At 40.9% G+C, this 19,483-nt stretch overlaps 1 protein-coding gene across 50 annotated transcripts in view; it reads right to left on the bottom strand.

Moving 5' to 3' along the window:
• The window catches only part of BMPR1B (bone morphogenetic protein receptor type 1B), a 531,330-nt gene that overhangs the window by 13,638 nt on the left and 498,209 nt on the right, over positions 1 to 19,483 (bottom strand). For all 50 annotated transcript variants that reach the window (XM_055587716.1, XM_055587712.1, XM_055587717.1 and 47 more), the window contains 3 exons: positions 16,467 to 16,659; positions 15,158 to 15,455; positions 4,115 to 4,290 (listed from right to left, as the gene is read on the bottom strand). In XM_055587716.1, the coding sequence (XP_055443691.1) occupies positions 4,115 to 4,290; positions 15,158 to 15,455; positions 16,467 to 16,659 (667 nt within the window). The remainder of the gene's footprint in view (positions 1 to 4,114; positions 4,291 to 15,157; positions 15,456 to 16,466; positions 16,660 to 19,483) is intronic.

Below are 19,483 nucleotides of genomic sequence, written 5' to 3'. Positions count from 1 at the left end.
ATTCTATGAGGCTACCATCACCCTAATACCAAAACCTGACAAAGATCCCACAAAAAAAGAAAACTACAGGCCAATATCACTGATGAACATAGATGCAAAAATCCTTAACAAAATTCTAGCAATCAGAATCCAACAACACATTAAAAAGATCATACACCATGACCAAGTGGGCTTTATCCCAGGGATGCAAGGATTCTTCAATATCCGCAAATCAATCAATGTAATACACCACATTAACAAATTGAAAAATAAAAACCATATGATTATCTCAATAGATGCAGAGAAAGCCTTTGACAAAATTCAACATCCATTTATGATAAAAACGCTCCAGAAAGCAGGAATAGAAGGAACATACCTCAACATAATCAAAGCTATATATGACAAACCCACAGCAAACATTATCCTCAATGGTGAAAAACTGAAAGCATTTCCTCTAAAGTCAGGAACAAGACAAGGGTGCCCACTTTCACCATTACTATTCAACATAGTTTTGGAAGTTTTGGCCACAGCAATCAGAGCAGAAAAAGAAATAAAAGGAATCCAAATTGGAAAAGAAGAAGTAAAGCTCTCACTGTTTGCAGATGACATGATCCTCTACATAGAAAACCCTAAAGACTCCACCAGAAAATTACTAGAACTAATCAATGACTATAGTAAAGTTGCAGGATATAAAATCAACACACAGAAATCCCTTGCATTCCTATACACTAATAATGAGAAAACAGAAAGAGAAATTAAGGAAACAATTCCATTCACCATTGCAACGGAAAGAATAAAATACTTAGGAATATATCTACCTAAAGAATCTAAAGACCTATATATAGAAAACTATAAAACACTGGTGAAAGAAATCAAAGAGGACACTAACAGATGGAGAAATATACCATGTTCATGGATTGGAAGAATCAATGTAGTGAAAATGAGTATACTACCCAAAGCAATCTATAGATTCAATGCAATCCCTATCAAGCTACCAACAGCATTCTTCACAGAGCTAGAACAAATAATTTCACAATTTGTATGGAAAAACAAAAAACCTCGAATAGCCAAAGCGATCTTGAGAAAGAAGAATGGAACTGGAGGAATCAACCTACCTGACTTCAGGCTCTACTACAAAGCCACAGTTATCAAGACAGTATGGTACTGGCACAAAGACAGAAATATAGATCAATGGAACAAAATAGAAAGCCCAGAGATAAATCCACGCACATATGGACACCTTATCTTCGACAAAGGAGGCAAGAATATACAATGGATTAAAGACAATCTCTTTAACAAGTGGTGCTGGGAACTCTGGTCAACCACTTGTAAAAGAATGAAACTAGAACACTTTCTAACACCATACACAAAAATAAACTCAAAATGGATTAAAGATCTAAACGTAAGACCAGAAACTCTAAAACTCCTAGAGGAGAACATAGGCAAAACACTCTCTGACATACATCACAGCAGGATCCTCTATGACCCACCTCCCAGAATATTGGAAATAAAAGCAAAAATAAACAAATGGGACCTAATTAACCTTAAAAGCTTCTGCACATCAAAGGAAACTATTAGCAAGGTGAAAAGACAGCCTTCAGAATGGGAGAAGATAATAGCAAATGAAGCAACTGACAAACAACTAATCTCGAGAATATACAAGCAACTCCTACAGCTCAACTCCAGAAAAATAAATGACCCAATCAAAAAATGGGCCAAAGAACTAAATAGACATTTCTCCAAAGAAGACATCCAGATGGCTAACAAACACATGAAAAGATGCTCCACATCACTCATTATCAGAGAAATGTAAATCAAAACTACTATGAGGTACCATTTCACACCAGTCAGAATGGCTGCGATCCAAAAGTCTACAAGTAATAAATGCTGGAGAGGGTGTGGAGAAAAGGGAACCCTCTTACACTGTTGGTGGGAATGCAAACTAGTACAGCCACTATGGAAAACAGTGTGGAGATTCCTTCAAAAACTGGAAATAGAACTGCCTTATGATCCAGCAATCCCACTGCTGGGCATACACACTGAGGAAACCAGAAGGGAAAGAGACACGTGTACCCCAATGTTCATCGCAGCACTGTTTATAATAGCCAGGACATGGAAGCAACCTAGATGTCCATCAGCAGATGAATGGATAAGAAAGCTATGGTACATATACACAATGGAGTATTATTCAGCCATTAAAAAGAATACATTTGAATCAGTTCTAATGAGGTGGATGAAACTGGAGCCTATTATACAGAGTGAAGTAAGCCAGAAAGAAAAACACCAATACAGTATACTAACGCATATATATGGAATTTAGAAAGATGGTAACAATAACCCTGTGTACGAGAAAGCAAAAGAGACGCTGATGTATAGAACAGTCTTATGGACTCTGTGGGAGAGGGAGAGGGTGGGAAGATTGGGGAGAATGGCATTGAAACATGTAAAATATCATGTATGAAATGAGTCGCCAGTCCAGGTTCGATGCACGATACTGGATGCTTGGGGCTGGTGCACTGGGATGACCCAGAGGGATGGAATGGGGAGGGAGGAGGGAGGAGGGTTCAGGATGGGGAACACATGTATACCTGTGGCGGATTCATTTTGATATTTGGCAAATCTAATACAGTTATGTAAAGTTTAAAAATAAAATAAAATTAAAAAAAAAAAAAAAGAAAAGTAATCTACACTCTACTACTCCTTTAACTTCTGTAAACCTATCTTAATAAAAAAATAAGTGTACGCATATTATTCAAAAACAGACTCGTTTACTCTTAATAAAGCATGAAATCATAATTACAAAAGGAGATTTATAAAATATCTGTTTAGGAAACTTGTCCTGCATTCGCTTTCCTTTTGGCCTAAAGACGTCTCTTATTTCAGAGGGAAAGTTTTCTATTTTTAACTGCTTACACGAGGCACCGAGTTCCCAGAGTGATTAAAAGGCATCATTGAAGATGATCTTTCTATGAAAGTATGAATACCTGTTGATCTACTGTTTCTCCTTCATATTTAAATATGACTCTAAACGTAAGTTAAGTCTCTACCAACCAAAATGAAAAGTAAAAATAATAGCTAACGTGTACTGAGTGCTCTTTATATGCCAGGCAGTTTCAATTCTTTTTTTACAATCATTGAAACCTCACAAAAACCATCTGAGGTAGATACAATCATTCACGTCCTTCTGACAATAAGGAAACAGAAACAAAGAAAAATTTAGTAACGCATCAAAGGTTCACAAATAAATGGCAGGTCCAAGAAAAAAATCCCTGTACTAGTTAAGCACCTGCTGCACTATCAGATCCCTGGATAAGCTCAAATTTTTGAGAAAGTGAGGAACCAGCCATCCTGAGGAAAGGCAGCAATGTTACTTTCTGAACCAGCACAACCAAAAGTAGAGGCATAAACAGGGCACTTGATACGGAAGAGCCTGCAACTCAGCTCCTCACCTAAAAGATGTTCAAATCTGCCGAAGAGCAAATTATGCCGCAGTAAACAAAACACTACAAAAGTATTACCTCTGAATATTTAAAAAAATCTTTTCTTAGTTTTACTAAGGAATCCTTATGTTTACAGAAAAGTTATCATGAACAATAATGACACTCTTATGCTTTAATTTCCTTTTGATACAAACTGATGCTTTCAAGCTCGTTTATGAGGACGTATCATAGAAATTCAAGAATTAGGGGCTTAAACAATGGGTGTCCCCCCACATTGATGTGTCTCCCTTCATCTGTACAGAGGAAGCCACAGGGAAGGGGCCACTGATGTTCAGGGTGAGGCCAGAAGCTGGAAGGAGTAGGAAAGGGGGTTTGACTTGATGGAGTACCTGCTGGAGGAAAAGCTCAGGAGAGAAAGGAGACAATATACATGGTAGAAGGGGGTGAGCTCTGAAAAGGCCAGAGGAAGCTGGCAGTGTGCCTGAAAGAGACTCCGCAGTAGTAGCAGGTGGAAGGAAGGTGGCAAAGACTGTTCTAAGATGTTAAATCCCATGGTTTGGGAGGACTGTGATTGCATCAACAGAAATACAGGAGAAAATCAAATCAAATCTGATTTAGTCAACAATGCAATAACTCTCATTTCTGACCAGAGAGAAAGGATTTGCAGCAGCTCCAGCAGTATCACTGTCACTTACCTCCTGATACACATCTCCTAGCGACCTCCCAAAGGATGAGCCCAAAGCTGTACATGTCGGCCATGATGTAAGACTGAAAGTGGTTTCTGTTCAAGCTCTCGTCCAGCACTTCCGGAGGCATGTAGCGCTTGGTGCCAACTCGAGTGTTGGGTGGTATGTCAACTTCATTCGTGTCACTAAGGAGAAAGGCAGGCAAAGCGCTATCAGCTTTGAAGAGGACCAATGAATGACAGGTCGGGGGATTCCTAATTCCGTGCTTTAGTGAAAGGTGAGAAAGGATATCCTTTCAAGGCGTAACATTTCCCTAAAAAATTTCTTGCCGAAAGTTCGATAATCACAGGTCAAAACCCAATGAAGATGACAAGCAGAATGAAGCTACAGCATGTAAGATAGCACTGCCGCAAGATCAGTGTAAACTCTACATTATTGCTATGAATAAATACCTATGCAATGTCAAAATCCCCGTCCATCCCTTCATATATTAGCCCTTAAAACTGGCAGATGCACATGTGAATTTGGTTTATTTGAGACAGTATTTCTTAAGCCAAGTGTTGGGAGGCTTTTGCAGCTACAAACAAGTAAGAAGGGACAGGAGGAGAGGATCAACGAAGATTTGCAAAGGTTTTACTTTGATAAGCAGAGACCTATAAAAAGGATTTCTACTAGCACTATTATTTCATAAACTAAATAACATGTATTTTTTAATAAAAAGGAAAAAGCTGAATGTATTATCTTTAGCTTGCAGACGATTTCACAACATGATCTATTAATTATTATTATTCTGCATAGACAGGGAGAAAATTCCTGATGGAAGGACAGTCATCTGCAGGCTGGCATGTGGGAACCATGGTCTCAGTGCAGTGAGCCGGAGCAGGAGCTGTGAACCCACTTTGCAAAGCTGCCAAACTATGATTGCGTGAGAAGCTGACAGTTAATGAGAGGAGACATGTAACATCACTGCCCGCACAATGCTAAGCACGCATCACGCGTTCAACAAGTCCCACAGCTCAAAAGAAACTAGTGGAAATATGGAGCAATGAACCCCTATTTTGATGGATGAATCGACTGCAAAATAGAAAAGATTAACAAAAACAAAACAAAACAAAACAAACCTCATGATTAAACTGAAGTCTCTAGAAAATCTGTGATAAACCTTCCTTTCTCTTGATTCCCAACAGTTTTTCTTTTTCTTTTCATCAGACTCCACTCACTCTCAACCACTGATATGTTGTTCTTTTTCCTTAATGCAGAAAACAGCTGCATATATCAAATACCACACTGTTCATCATACTGCATCACAGACAACAGCAAATTTAGCAAAGCACAAGCTGGAATCAAGATTGCTGGGAGAAATATCAGCAACCTGAGATATGCAGATGATACCATTCTAATGGCAGAAAGTGAAAAGGAAATAAAGAGCCTCTTGATGAGGGTGAGAGAGGAGAGTGAAAAAGCTGGCTTGAAACCCAACATTCAAAAAACTAAGATCATAGCATCCAGTCCCATCATTTTAAGGCAAACAGAAGAGGAACAATGGAAGCAGTGACAGATTTTATTTTCCTGGGCTCCAAAATCACTGCATAGGGTGACTGCAGCCATGAAATTAAAAGATGCTTGCTCCTTGGAAGAAAGGCTATGATAAACCTAGACAGCATATTAAAAAGCAGAGACATCATTTTGCCAACAAAGGTCTGTAAAGTCAAAGCTATGGTTTTTCGAGTAGTCATGGATAGATGTGAGAGGTAGGCCATAAAGAAGGCTAAGCACCAAAAAACTGATGCTTTCAAATTGTGGTACGGAAGAAGACTCTTGAGAGAGTCCCTTGGACTGCAAGGAGATCAAATCAGTCAAGCCTAAAGGAAATCAACCCTGAATATTCATTGGAAGGACTGATGCTGAAGCTCCAATACTCTGGCCACCTGATGCAAAGGGAAGACTTAATGGAAAAGACCCTGAAGCTGGGAAAGATCGAAGGCAAAAGGAGAAAGTGGTAGCAGAGGCTGAGATGGTTGGATGGCATCACCGACTCAGTAGACATGAGTCTGAGCAAACTCTGGGAGATAGTGGAGGGGATCCTCGTGTGCTTCAGTCCATGAGGCTACAAAGAGGTGGACAGGACTGAGCGACTGAGCAACAACAACCACACAGTGGCTTTGGGGGAAGAAAAAAAACAACATGGGGTCGGATCTTACTGCCTCAATCTCTATCTTCAAAAACATAAAACATAGTGTCATTGGGAAAATCTGAAGGGTGGCAGTTATACCTCTGTAGATCACAAAACTGTTAACATTTACTAAAACTTATAAACCTAAAGCTTCATTCTTACTACCATTTAAAATTCGCTTCCATCTAAAATTCTTCAGCTAAAGCTATTTCACCAGACGTGTCACTAGGATTCTCATTAGGCCCCTCGAGATCTTTTAAAAGCAACAACTCTGAAGGAGCCCATTTTCCTAAAATAACAGTTAAATGAAATTTTTTTAAATAAAAAAAAAAAAAAGAGTTCATACTCCTTTCCATCAGCAAATGTAGGTCTCAGTGCTCTAGGCTTTTTTCTAAGGCTAGAAAGAGTATAAACTATGAATCACAGTATTTATCAGCAGGACATAATAGAAAAATGTCACCTGTGTACCTAAATAGTACATAGTAAGGAACACAAAAGAGAAGAGGCTGAATGATAATGTGGGAAAAAACAGATGTCAAAGATGCCACAGAGGCTCCCCCTTCAATTATAAAGCAATTTCTCCCCTCCTCTTCTACCCACTGACACCTCTCATGTGAACACACAGCGGGCTTTTCATTACTGTGTAACCTGTGTGTGTGATAGTTTATGACTTTGAACCACTGGGGGAAGCCAGTGCTGGGCTGGACAGAGGATTCCGGGTTCTGTGCAGAGAAACGAGAGGGTTTGCAGACAGAAAGGAGATGGTGAGCGGCTTAAATCATCTGCCAGAACATGTTCTGGGAAAGAAAACCAAGAACATGGGCCCCACAGGAGCACATTTAGGCCAAAGGCATACTCTAACCTCAGTTGGTAACGATTTTAGACAATTCTTTTCCACTCTTATACTTAGTCCTTAATCTTTTAGTTGGATTTGGGAGGTCAAGAAGGGCTAACAGAATGTGTGGCATGGAGACATCTATGGGAAAACTAAAAGCTAATTGGTACTGGAGGATAACAGATTTAGGATTTGTGATGGCCAGACTATTTATAGTTCTCTAGACTCTCATTCCCTCAAACATGGAAAAAACACTCGGTCGAGGACTTTGCTTGCCCATCAGATGCTCCAAAACCAGCTCCTTACTTACACAGTGCCCCAGCCGCTACTGCCCCTCCCCCACCCTGCGCTCTCCATCCTAAGTGACCCCCCACCAGCGCTGGAATAACTATGTCCCCTGGGAGAGCTGAATAAATATCTTGCCCTAGAAGAACCTGAATAAATATTCTCCTTTGTGGCATCTCAATGAATATTCATCTTCCAACCAAAGACTGTAAACTCCTCTGAGCCCTGAATGACATCATAATCATTGGGTTTGTCCCTGAAGAGCAGGTCCCCACTCCGTCTCCATTCACCGCATGTCTTGCATATGGTAGTAGGGAATACACTTTAAATGAAAGGAAAAGGTTTTTTAATAGTAAACTTCGCTATGTATGATTTAAAGAAAAACTCAAAAATCTCTATTATACATAGGCCATAAAACGAAACATTGAAGCCATGTAGAAAGATAAACTGCATTTTGTTCAGCAAATTAATTTTGTACAGGACTATCAACCCAATGGCAAAAGCCTTCAGAGCTATATGTTAAAGAACAAACATACTTATTATAAGTAATTTCCATCCAACATTATAAAGTATTAGTTTCTCCAAGACACCCAGCTCTGTCCCTTTTCCCTCAGGAGGGTTTTCCTACTTGAAAGTAATTAAACTGCATTTCTCTCCCAGGTATTCAGTCACATCATCTTAGCTGTTTCCAAATAAGGGGAGAGAAAAATGGAACTTGTATTCATCTTCAAGATCACATTAAAGCAATTTAGCACTGGGGCAGCAAGAGCAAAGAAAGCAGAAGGGACAGGAAGTACAGTCAGAGGGGTTCTTCCCCAGGCCCAGTGTTAGGACGAGATGCACATCTTTAAGGACAGGTATGAGTACCTGAAGGAAAGGCCCCAGGAGAGAGAAGGAAGCAGACGAGGGCAGGTGGCCTCACCACCCCCTGCTTTCCTTTTCCGTGGAGGATGGGAGGGCCAAGAGAAGAGTTTGGCAAGAAAAGATGGATGCGGCACAAGGGGGTGGGGTCAGAGAAAGGAACTTCAAATCCACAAAATAATTCTGTGTGTTGAGATGGCCACAGACACACATGTGTGTGAAAATTATAAAATCACACATAGTAAATATAAATACCAACTCCAGGATACTGGCTACTTCTGGAAGGAAAAGGGGGGATAAAATAGGGAGGAGAATGCAAAAGGACTCTCTTTAACAGCGCATTTCTTCAACAACAAAAAAAAAAACCTAAGGTAAATTGTTAACATTTGTTATTGCTAATTAATTTTGTTAAATAATTACAAGTGCCTCGTTATTTTTAATATTTCCTGTAGGCTTAAAATATTAATATAAATAAGTACTCAGAAGGATCAGGATCAAGAAAAATATACATGACAAGGATTAAGGTTAGAGACATAAGGCTGTGAAGATCAAAAGTCCTCTAAATACACTGGTCAGGGACCTCCCCAGTGGTCCATTGGCTAAGACTCCCGACTCCTAATGCAGGGGGCCTGGGTTCGATCCCTAGTCAGGGAACTAGATGGTGCAACTAGAAGTTTGTATGCCACAACTAAAGATCCTGAGTGCCACAACTAAGACTCAGAGCAGCCTAAATAAAAACTGGACAAAATTATAGAAGAGACACATTTCTAGCAAGCAGAACTAAAAATGCTTCATCAAAATGTGGTGCTGCATTCACTCTAGATGAACCGTGATCTCTTCTCCCTGCTCATGGAGAAGGGCCACAAAACTCGCACAAAGGGTCATGATTAAAGAACTGGGGTTAGAAAATTACAAGGACACTTTTACTTATTATGTTTTCCCAACTAATACTTCTACTAGATCCAACAAGGCTTTTTTCCCTGTTAATGTGAGTACCACTGACATATAAGTAGAACTGGATGAAATTCAAAGTAAAACTTGAATACATTAAGTTAAGGGAGGTCTAGTAAATTCCTCTCCAAGAAAAAAACCTTGTGTCAGAATCATACTTTAACCAGTATTTTTCTTTATGAACTTTAGAGACATTGGGACTGAGACAGGATAAAATACAAATACCTAAAATTTTCTGAGTAAGAAATGAACAGTAACTTGGGAGGCTGAGGGTAGGGGGCAAGCCAGCTGGGGAGAAGAGGGGTTCTCCCCCAGGCCCAGGGTTCAGGCAAGATGCTAAGGCCCTGTAGGAAAAAAAAAATAAGGACAAATGTTCTGGTAATATGAATTGTATAACTAAATTTCATGAAATACCTGCAACATAACCTAGTAAACACGTCTTTAACCTTGAGCTGACAGTGTTTAGGGAAGGAGGAGTAGGTAAGTCCTGAAAAAAGGTGCAAAGTGTCAGCGGCATAAGCCTGATGCGGCAGAGGGAACAAGCTCCTTGGGATCCACAGATGCGCTTGTGCAGGACACTGAGCCCCCCACCACACCAGGGAGGAACAGAGACAGGGGTGACAGGGCCTAACTGAATCTCAAAATGCAGGGTGCCCTCAGATGGGGTTCCATAAAGAGGGAGGAAAACCAAGTTCCTATTTCTGACCAGTGTCGCCTGGATGACGGTGCTAGGATAAAGAAAACTCCAGCGTGGAGGAGGAGCAGGTTCACGCTGGTGACAAAGGGTGCCCTGCGCGGACGCACACACTGAGTGGCTCTTCTTATTTGGGGCCACAAAGCAAGTGAGAGACTTCAAGGAAACTACTCCAGGTTGGGGAGGAAAGCAAAGATGACTTAGGGTGTGTGTGTGTGTGTGTGTGTGTGTGTGTCTGTCTGTCTGTCTGTCTGTCAGAGAGGGCGTGGGGGAAACGCAGGCAGACAGACAGACATAGAAGAAGAAAAAGATACAAGACCAAAACTTTTCTCTCTGAAGGTGCAGGAAGGCTATATGTACTAAGGAGAGGATGGCAGAGGTGATGCCCTCTCCTGGGACAGGGCATCTTATCACTGACACTGTTTAGAACTTCCGCACACAGAGATCATTTTAATGGGTTTTATTGTCTACAAACCGGGCAGCCTCTTACTGCCTGTACCCAGGCAGCTGCCTGCAGTGGCCCAATACTGGTGTCTACAGCGGCGTGTAGATTGCAGGTGTTGGTAGAACTGAGGAAAAGAATCAAAGAGCCCTTGTGGATGCAGAAAGGCTGGAAGTGGGGCCTCCTTCCAGGATCCTGAGAGGCCAGAGAATGAATCTGAGCACCCTTCTAACTCAGTGGGGCAGGGTGTGCCTTAAACTCTTGACTCTCATGCACTGGAAGAAGGACAGAAAGAATTTTATTTTGGTGGCAGGGAATAAAGCGGGTATTTAAAAGTATAATATCTATCTTATCCTTGTATTAATTTTTTTCATATTAATTAAGCTTCTAATTATGAATCCATAGCAGAGATTCTTTCAAGGAATGTTACCACACATTTCTTGCAAGAAATTAACCACACATGAACCACAGCAGAGAACATTGAATCACTTGTTAGAAAGACAAAAATGACCTTTCAAAGCATGAAATATTCTCATAGAAGAAGGGATTATGCACATCTTTCATCTCTCCTATTGTATCTTGCAAAACTAACTTGCTGAACTGAGCTCTGCCCAGGCAGATGTTAGCCAATGAAAAGGGTTTTCTGCAGCACCAACAGAATTCACTGCTCCTATGAGTAAACCCTGAGACATCTCAGGGTTTCTTAGAAAGAGAAGCTTGACATGGAAACTCTTCAAGAGGGTGGATGAGGCTGCAGAAACCCTGCTTGGGCGTGTGGCCACTCATGCTTGGTCTGTGACCTAACCATGTCCCTTTTTTCAAAAACCACTAAGTATAAACATCAGAGGCAGTGGTGTGTATATGTCATTGAGAGACGGAGAACACTGAGAACCTTCTGGGCCAGACTCTCCAACTCCTCTGCACTTGGACAAATGGGCAGGCATCAATCTGGAGATGTGTGTTACAGCCCAGTCTTCACTGTAGGCTTTCTATATAAAATTTAATACCTGAAAGGCTGTAAGCCAGGCAGGACTTACTCCCTCGCTAAGAAAACATGTCATTCTGTCCCGGAAGTACCAGAGGGGCTGTGTGATCCTCCAGTGGGCAGGGTGGAAAGCTCTCTAAGTTCCTTCATGAGATTCCACGTTTCACTGTTTTCTTATCCCGAGAGATTCAGGTTAATGGGAGTGTCTCTCGTGGCATCACCGGGATTCCATCTCCCTTCGGCTGATGAGATGCATCAGCACTTACATCATTTTCAAGAGTGTGCATGAAGAAAACAATACAACATAAAGAAGTTAAGTGAGCAGGAAACCTCTATCTCACTGTCCACCCTCTGTGAACATCACTGGCTGCTGCTGCAGCTAAGTCACATCCGACTCTGTGCGACCCCATAGATGGAAGCCCACCAGGCTCCTCTGTCCCTGGGATTCTCCAGGCAAGAATACTGGAGTGGGTTGCCATTTCCTTCTCCAATGCATGCATGCAAAGTCGCTTCAGTCGTGTCCAACTCTGTGAGACCCCATGGACAGCAGCCCACCAGGCTCCTCTGTCCGCGGGACTCTCCAGGCAAGAATACTGGAATGGGTTACCATTTCCTTCTCCAAACATCACTGGAAACCTCCCCAAAATGATTTAAAAGCTTGAGAGAATACTTAGCACACAGAGACCACAGCAAAGATTAAGTTCTCACAGGAAGTTCATATGTGAAGTTTGAGAACTCAACACTGGGTTAGCTTTGACCCCTCTTGTAGTACAATGCTGTAAATATCTGTGCGCATATGCTTCACATTCCCCCGCAACAGGAAAGTCAGGCAGAGTGAAAACCAAAGAACTGTGTACAGCAAGGTTTAAAAGCGAGGCTCAAAAATTGAGAAGACCAAAGTTCCTCTGAAACATGAAATAAAAACATGAAAAATTACCAAATTCAACATCCATTTAATATAAAGGAAACTGAGGCCCAGGATGGCAAATGATCCCACAGCTGCTAGCCAGCCATATGAGGTGTTTGCGATAGCTATTGAAGTTGTTCATCTGAGCCAGTATCCTCATATCCTTCCTCTCTCCATTCAACAGTCAATATATGCCAAATACATCTCTGAATTATCCCTTAATGTATTTCCTTCCACTGCTTGTATCTGGGTTTGTATGAAATTTGAGAGTTCATTTAGTTCATTCCCATTAAGCAGAACTAAGTTTCAGAAATATAATAGATACTCATTTTCCTGTTCTTTTTAAGGTCTATTAAGACGATGAGTTCTTAATTACTTTGATACTGCCAACATGTACTGATTCTAAATAATATCTCTAATGGGTAACTCACTATGTCATGTCAAATGAGAAACACATCACATAACGACATGGACTCTCAAGATGCCCAGTGAAGAGGAGGCTAAGATGAGGCATGCACTAAAGTAATTACAGGGTCAGGCAGGCAAGAGTCAGAAAATTATCACAGGAGTAGAAGAGATGATGCCATCCTTCCTACCTGGGGGATGAGTAAAGTGACTTAGAGGTAACTCTGAGATGGGATTAAGTAACATGGAGACGCAAGGGCATTCCAAGCTATATGCTGTCTAGCCAAAAGCAAACCAGTAGCAAACATGGAGTATACATGGAAAACATACAAATAAGTTCAGCCTTGCAAAATAAGGCATATAAATTGGAGAGTTTTATGTCCATATAAATTGGACATAAAAATAGAAAGGTATATTTAATTCAGCGTGTGCAAAATCCCTGGAGATAAGAGGGAAAAAAATGCTTTTTCCCTTCATCCCATAGTCCATATTCATTTAAGCCCATAGTCATTCATTTAAGCTTTATACAAAATTTTGAAGCAACCCCTATATAATGAGCACCAAGGAAAGTCTAGAGATGTAAATTTAAGAAAAACATGGTATCTACCTTCATGGAACTTCGTCTCCAGTGACAATGACAGAAAAGCAGTCACTGATGACCATACATCATCAGTGAAACTCGCTGAAAGCCAGGCTTGTAAGGGAATGATAACAGGGGCTCTAAAGGATAAAATTCTGAAGTAGTAGCTACTGAAATAAAGGAGAGGATATTGGGTATTCAGATAAAGATAAAAGCGTATTAAAAACACTCAGAGGTGTGAGAGAAATTACATTTTAACCCAAAGCCAGAGCAAATGATGAAATTACAATGATGCCCAAAATTACGCTTCAAGAAAGTATATCTGGCAGCAGTATGCAAAAGACAAATTGGGAAGAGGAAATAACTACAAAATGCTTTACTCCAGAATCTAGAAAAATGGTAGGAGGCCCCCATTTGGCCCAGTTCCAGTGGGAATATCATGGAGACAGAATTCATTCAACTGAGCAATCTTAGGGAACAAAGGGAACGCGGCTCACACTTTAGAATGGATCCACCAAAACTGGGAACTGGGGAGAGAAAGCACGTGCAGCATGAAATTGAGAAGTGGAAAAATGTTTACGAGAAAGAGAGCAGAACCCTTAGAGAGAAAGGAGGAGAACCTGGAATAAACACACTAGGAACACAGGAGGAAGAAAGGTGTGGGCACGGGGGAGGTGGGCCAACGGGAAAAAAGGCTTCTGGTGACAAAATCCATGTGTCCTTCAGTAAAGGAGCTTCAGAAGAGACGGAGCAGCAGCCAAACTGCAAATATCGTGAACTACTGGATTGCGAAAGCAAATTACTCTTTAGAACTCCTGAGAAATTTCACAGGGAGGGAAGGAGAGACTCTGGCAATTTAAGAAGCATCATGGAAAGTTCCCTGTGGTAGATGAGACTTAAAAAAGGGTGTAGGTCAGAAAAAAGAATTCAGAAGAGAGAGAAGATTCAAATCATCTTTATTAGCAGGCAGCTCATATTTCTAACTTGAATCTACAGTCAAAAGCATTTCCTCCTGCTTTGTTTTTAAAGACCAAGGACTTCAATTTGCTACCCTCTAACTGGTAAAGACCTTTATATATTCAGGATTTATCATTTTATCACCTCTCCATCTTTACTTCTAAGGGATTGGTATTTTCACCCAGTCCTTTCTCATCAGTTTTATTCTTTGTCTTGGCTTTTCCTTTGTGTCCTTCTCCATATTCTACAGAGTCTCTTTGGGGGAAAAAATCCATAATAAGGTCCAATAATTTAATAAAAGCTGGGCCTAAATTGAATTTTTAAAAAGTAGGTATAAGATGATCCCTCTTTTCTTGTAGTTTGCAAACTCATTTCGTTTTGTTTTCAAAGCAGAAGAATCATTTTTCTAATTAAATCCTGCAAGATAAAGGAGCTGCTATGAATACAACAAAAGTAAGCAAACCAGAACCCCAGCTACGGGCACTCTTCTTGCCCATCCTGCAGAAGCTGCAGTGCTGGGTACTGGCACTGTGTTGCTTATTCATTCCTAACATTTCTCATAGAAGACCTCTGCAAGTTATCTTTCTTATCACACATAAAAAATGCCTTTATCACTACATAATTGTAGCTCTTTCCTGAAACCTCTTCCTACCTAACAAATGTTATGCAGAATTCTGAGCACACAATCCCAGGCTTTAGCAACTTCTTTTCTTAACAGATTCATGACAGCTCAAACCTATGTGAACAGTGTCTTGAAGTCAGGTCACTGATAAGCTTAGAAACAATAGAACTGACCCAAACACTGTTTATTTGTTGCAAAGAAGATGTTTCTTCTTTTTCCCCTCCACGAAAAGTCAAAGTTAGCAAAATTCCTCCTCCACTAAATATCCTAGAAGCCCTGAGCGACAAAATGCATCATCTATAAAAAGTGATAGAAAAGAACCATAAAAAGTATATTTGTTCACCTTGATACTAACCTAATAAACTTAACAGCCAAGCCCAGGTCAGCTATACAGCAAGTTCCATTTTTCTTCACCAGGATGTTCTTACTTTTCAGATCTCGATGGGCAATTGCTGGTTTGCCTTGAGTACTAAAGATTTCAGTGTGTAAGTGACATAGGCCACTGACCGAGGAATAGGCTAACTTCAACATCGCCTTAGTATCTAGGGTGGTGGACTTCAGGTAATCATAGAGGGAACCGTTTTCATGATAATCTGTGATTAGGTACAGTTGTGTCCAGGACCCCGTCCCTTTGATATCTGCAGCAATGAAGCCTAAAAGGAAAGAAGACAAAAAGGGTTGAAGCTACGTGCTTTCTAAATACTACCAGGATAATTCATTTTTTCAACTATCGTCCTTTGTCATAGGTGTCTTTTATTCGACATTTCATTCGGTTTTCTGATTGTGCTTATGAGAGCATTAAATTACTAATACCCATCATTGTTGCAATTTAGTTGCTAAGTCGTGTCTGACTCTTTGTGACCCCATGGACTGTAGCCCACCAGGCTCCTCTGTCCATGGGATTTCCCAGGCAAGAATCCTACAGTGGGTTGCCATTTCCTTCTCCAAGGAATCTTCCCGACCCAGGGATTGAACCTGCATCTCCTGCTTGGCAGGTAGATTCTTTACCACTGAGCCACCTGGGAAGCCCATCATAGATAACCAAAACAGCAGGGGTGGAGAAACACTAAGCATTTGTATCTGAAGACAGGATACCTTTCCAATCAGTAGCTGATATTTAAATTATTTCTAAGTTAACAGTAAATAGTTCATGGCATTATAATTACACATAAGACACTGTTTACAGAACAGACACACACTCCATGATTAGCTGACACTCTTTCTACTTGAATAATCCAGTTAGATCATTTCTAACTTAAAAAGGAAATCAATTCTCAATATAAACTCTGGATATAAATAAACCCTGCAGATAAAATTCCCATAACTTCACAGTACTTAGACAAAAATGTGCTCCTTCAAATCCCTAAGAAATCTGAGAAATTTTGGTATTGCATTTGCATTTCCTGTCCCTAAAAGAAAAAAATATATATATATTTGAACATGTTTCATTTCAAGCCCACCATCCATTCATAGAAGTGCCTTAAGTCATTCCTCCTGTGAGGTCTCCCATTAGACGTGCATGACATTCTTGGGCTCAGGCCAAAAAGAAAATGTCTATATATTTCATAGCAGGTCTAGACAGATGAGTTAATATGCAGATGTTAACAGAAAAAGCGAGGAAACCTAGGAAACCCTGAACATCGCTAATACAGACTTATACTCACCCAAGATGTTTTCATGCCTCATCAACACCGTCTGATATATTTCTGTCTCTCGGAACCAGCTGGCCTCCTCTGTAGTGAAGAACACTTTCACAGCTACCTTTTCGCCACGCCACTTTCCCATCCAAACTTCCCCATAGCGACCTTTTCCAATCTGTTTCACCATCTGAATTTGCTTTGCTATCGTCCTCTGGACCTGTTAAATCCCCCAACACACTGTTAGTGTATCCACAGCACTACAGATTTGTTTAAAATGTTTTCTTTTTTCCTTCAGAGAAGAAAACAATTGCATGTAAAATATATTTAGCCAGTAGTTTTTCTTTATATGGGTTTCCCAGGTGGCAGTAGTGGTAAAGAATCTGTGTGCCAATGCGGCGGACACAAGAGACTCGGGTTCGATCCCTGGGTTGGGAAGATCCCTGGAGGAGGAAATGGCAACCCACTCCAGTATTCTTGCCTGGAGAATCCCATGGACAGAGGAGACTGGTGAGACAAGTTATTTTTATTTACTTATTAATTTTACTTATTAATTTATGTTGTCCTCTTTTAAATATACATTTGAGACTGTTGGGTTTGAGTGCTTGAAGTATTGTTTCCAAATTAATATTTCATTTTACCGATTATTATTTTCACAGAGAAAAACACTTGAAGGGTTCACAGTAACTGGCAGAAAACAATACTTTTCACTTCTACCACTAGCGTGGGACACTAGATACTCTGAAGGGAACCATGCCACTATGTGCTTTGATAACATACAACAAAACAGAAAGGTAATGCACTGTTGGGCATACTCAGAAATACTTGCAGAGGAAATCTCTAAGCAGGGGGGTGTAGGCAGAGGAAGGGAAAGAGGAAGGGAAGAGTTAAGAAGAGCGCAGGGCTAGATGAGCATTCAGCATATACAAATGCCAGGCTGCTATATGGGCAAAGAATAACACCAGCCTTGAGATCTAGACGATGAACTCTGACCCTTTTAAAATGAGACACACTGAACCCTGGGCTTTAGCATTAAGCCTGAACCACTGAATGGGACCAAATTTGCCCTAGTTTGCTAGCACACCACCACCATGGCTCCTGGCGAAAACAAATACAAATCCTCTCTTGAGAAAATTATTGCAGAATATGCTTCACTTCACTACTATGGAAGGATACTAGAGCCTCTGAAGGAGCTCCTGCCACCCAACAACTTGGTCATGGATAAAATAAAAGAAACAAAAAAGTGTAGTGCATTATTGGGCTCACAAGGGAATAAAGGAAATCCCCAAGGTGGGGAGGGGAGGGAGAGAAGGGAGGGAAAAGAGAGAGAGAGGATCCCACAGGGTAAATGCCTTAAAACAAAAGGAAACACCCACTGCAAATGAGGCAAGAGGAAGAATCCAAATAGACTTAACACCTTCAGATTACAGATACTGGAAACATCAGATACAGAATGCCACACTACGTGAGATGTGTGACGAATGTGAAGAGTAGGAGACAGAATGAAACATAAGCAAGGAGTAAGAAATCACTGAAAACTATGCTTTGAGGTGGAAGGGCTGTCACAACCAAAAATGTAAAATGGAAGGGGAGAACAGCCCGTTAGAGCTGGGGAAAAAGCAAAGCTACGAGAGCGCTCTGAAGAATAACGAAGTGTGGCAGAGACAGGCAGAAGGAAAACAAGAGGTTCAAGCGGCATAGGGGTTAAATGTCTCTTTACACATGATCATCATTCAATCTGTGCTTAAGTTTTTAAAAACGCCATGACTAAAGGGGCTAAGTGTTGGTGACTATTTATATAATTTGGGAAATATAAAGAATCAAACATAGAACTCTCATAAGATCTGCTTAGAAAGTTGGGATGTACTCTTCCCAGAGACAGGCTTTGCATCAAGTAAATTCAAAGTGTTTCTTTCTGTATTTATACTTTTAAGGGTCATGTATCTATACTGAGCTAACTATATATATGCTGCTGCTGCTGCTAAGTCACTTCAGTCGTGTCCGACTCTGTGCGACCCCAGAGACGGCAGCCCACCAGGCTCCCCCGTCCCTGGGATTCTCCAGGCAAGAACACTGGAGTGGGTTGCCATTTCCTTCTCCAATGCATGAAAGTGAAAAATGAAATTGAAGTCGCTCAGTCGTGTCCGACTCTTAGCCACCCCATGGACTGCAGCCCACCAGGCTCCTCCATCCATGGGATTTTCCAGGAAGAGTACTGGAGTGGGGTGCCATCACCTTCTCCGAACTATATATATGAGCTACTATAATTAACCTGAGCAAAGTCCAGGAGGTAGGGGAGGACTGGGGAGGCTGGTGTGCTGTAGTCCATGGGGTCGCAGAGAGTTAGATGCAACTTAGTGACTGAACAACAACTATACTGAGCTCACCTAGATAATCTATAATAATCTCATCTCAAGGTCAGCTGATGAGCAACTTTAGCATCTGAGCCACCAGGGAAGCTCAGCTGATGAGCAACTTTAATTCCCCTTTGCCTTGTAAAATTCCCCTTTGCCTTGTAAAAAGATTCTAGGGCTAAGGACATGAACATTGTGGGGGCTAGCATTCTGACTACCACGGATGTCTACCAACTGGGATGGGTTCTGTTTTTGTCTAATGAATGATTTCATCAATTTAAGACGTAATCCTATCCATTGCCAGAATCATTAACAGCACTAATATCAGACTGAAAGCTTCTGGGGACAAGATAAAGTCTTTTTCTTTTCCTCTAAAAGAATTAAAGAATAAAAGCATTGCTGACATGCCGTTAAGCCACTCAGCGTGAAGGAAATGAGGCATCAAGTGTACGTGTAAACGAGCCTCCCTCCCTTTAGGAGTCAGAAAGGCCCTGTAGGAGACAGTCAGTCCATTTCCCTCCCAAACAAGGGAGCAGAAGCATCAAGAGCGTCGAGCAGCTGAGGGCCAAATCCGTAAGCAGTTAAATTACTGGCCTGAGAGGAGACTTCCTACATTGATTAAAGAAGTATTATTGATTTACAGTTGTTACAAAGCATTGCTTGTGTAAATCCACAGAACATTTCCTAATA

Source organism: Bubalus kerabau, chromosome 7, assembly GCF_029407905.1.
Source record: "Bubalus kerabau isolate K-KA32 ecotype Philippines breed swamp buffalo chromosome 7, PCC_UOA_SB_1v2, whole genome shotgun sequence".
NCBI classification, from domain to species: Eukaryota; Metazoa; Chordata; class Mammalia; order Artiodactyla; family Bovidae; genus Bubalus; species Bubalus kerabau.
The sequence above is the reverse complement of the archived record's forward strand: the minus strand, read 5'-3'. Positions and strand labels throughout refer to the sequence as shown.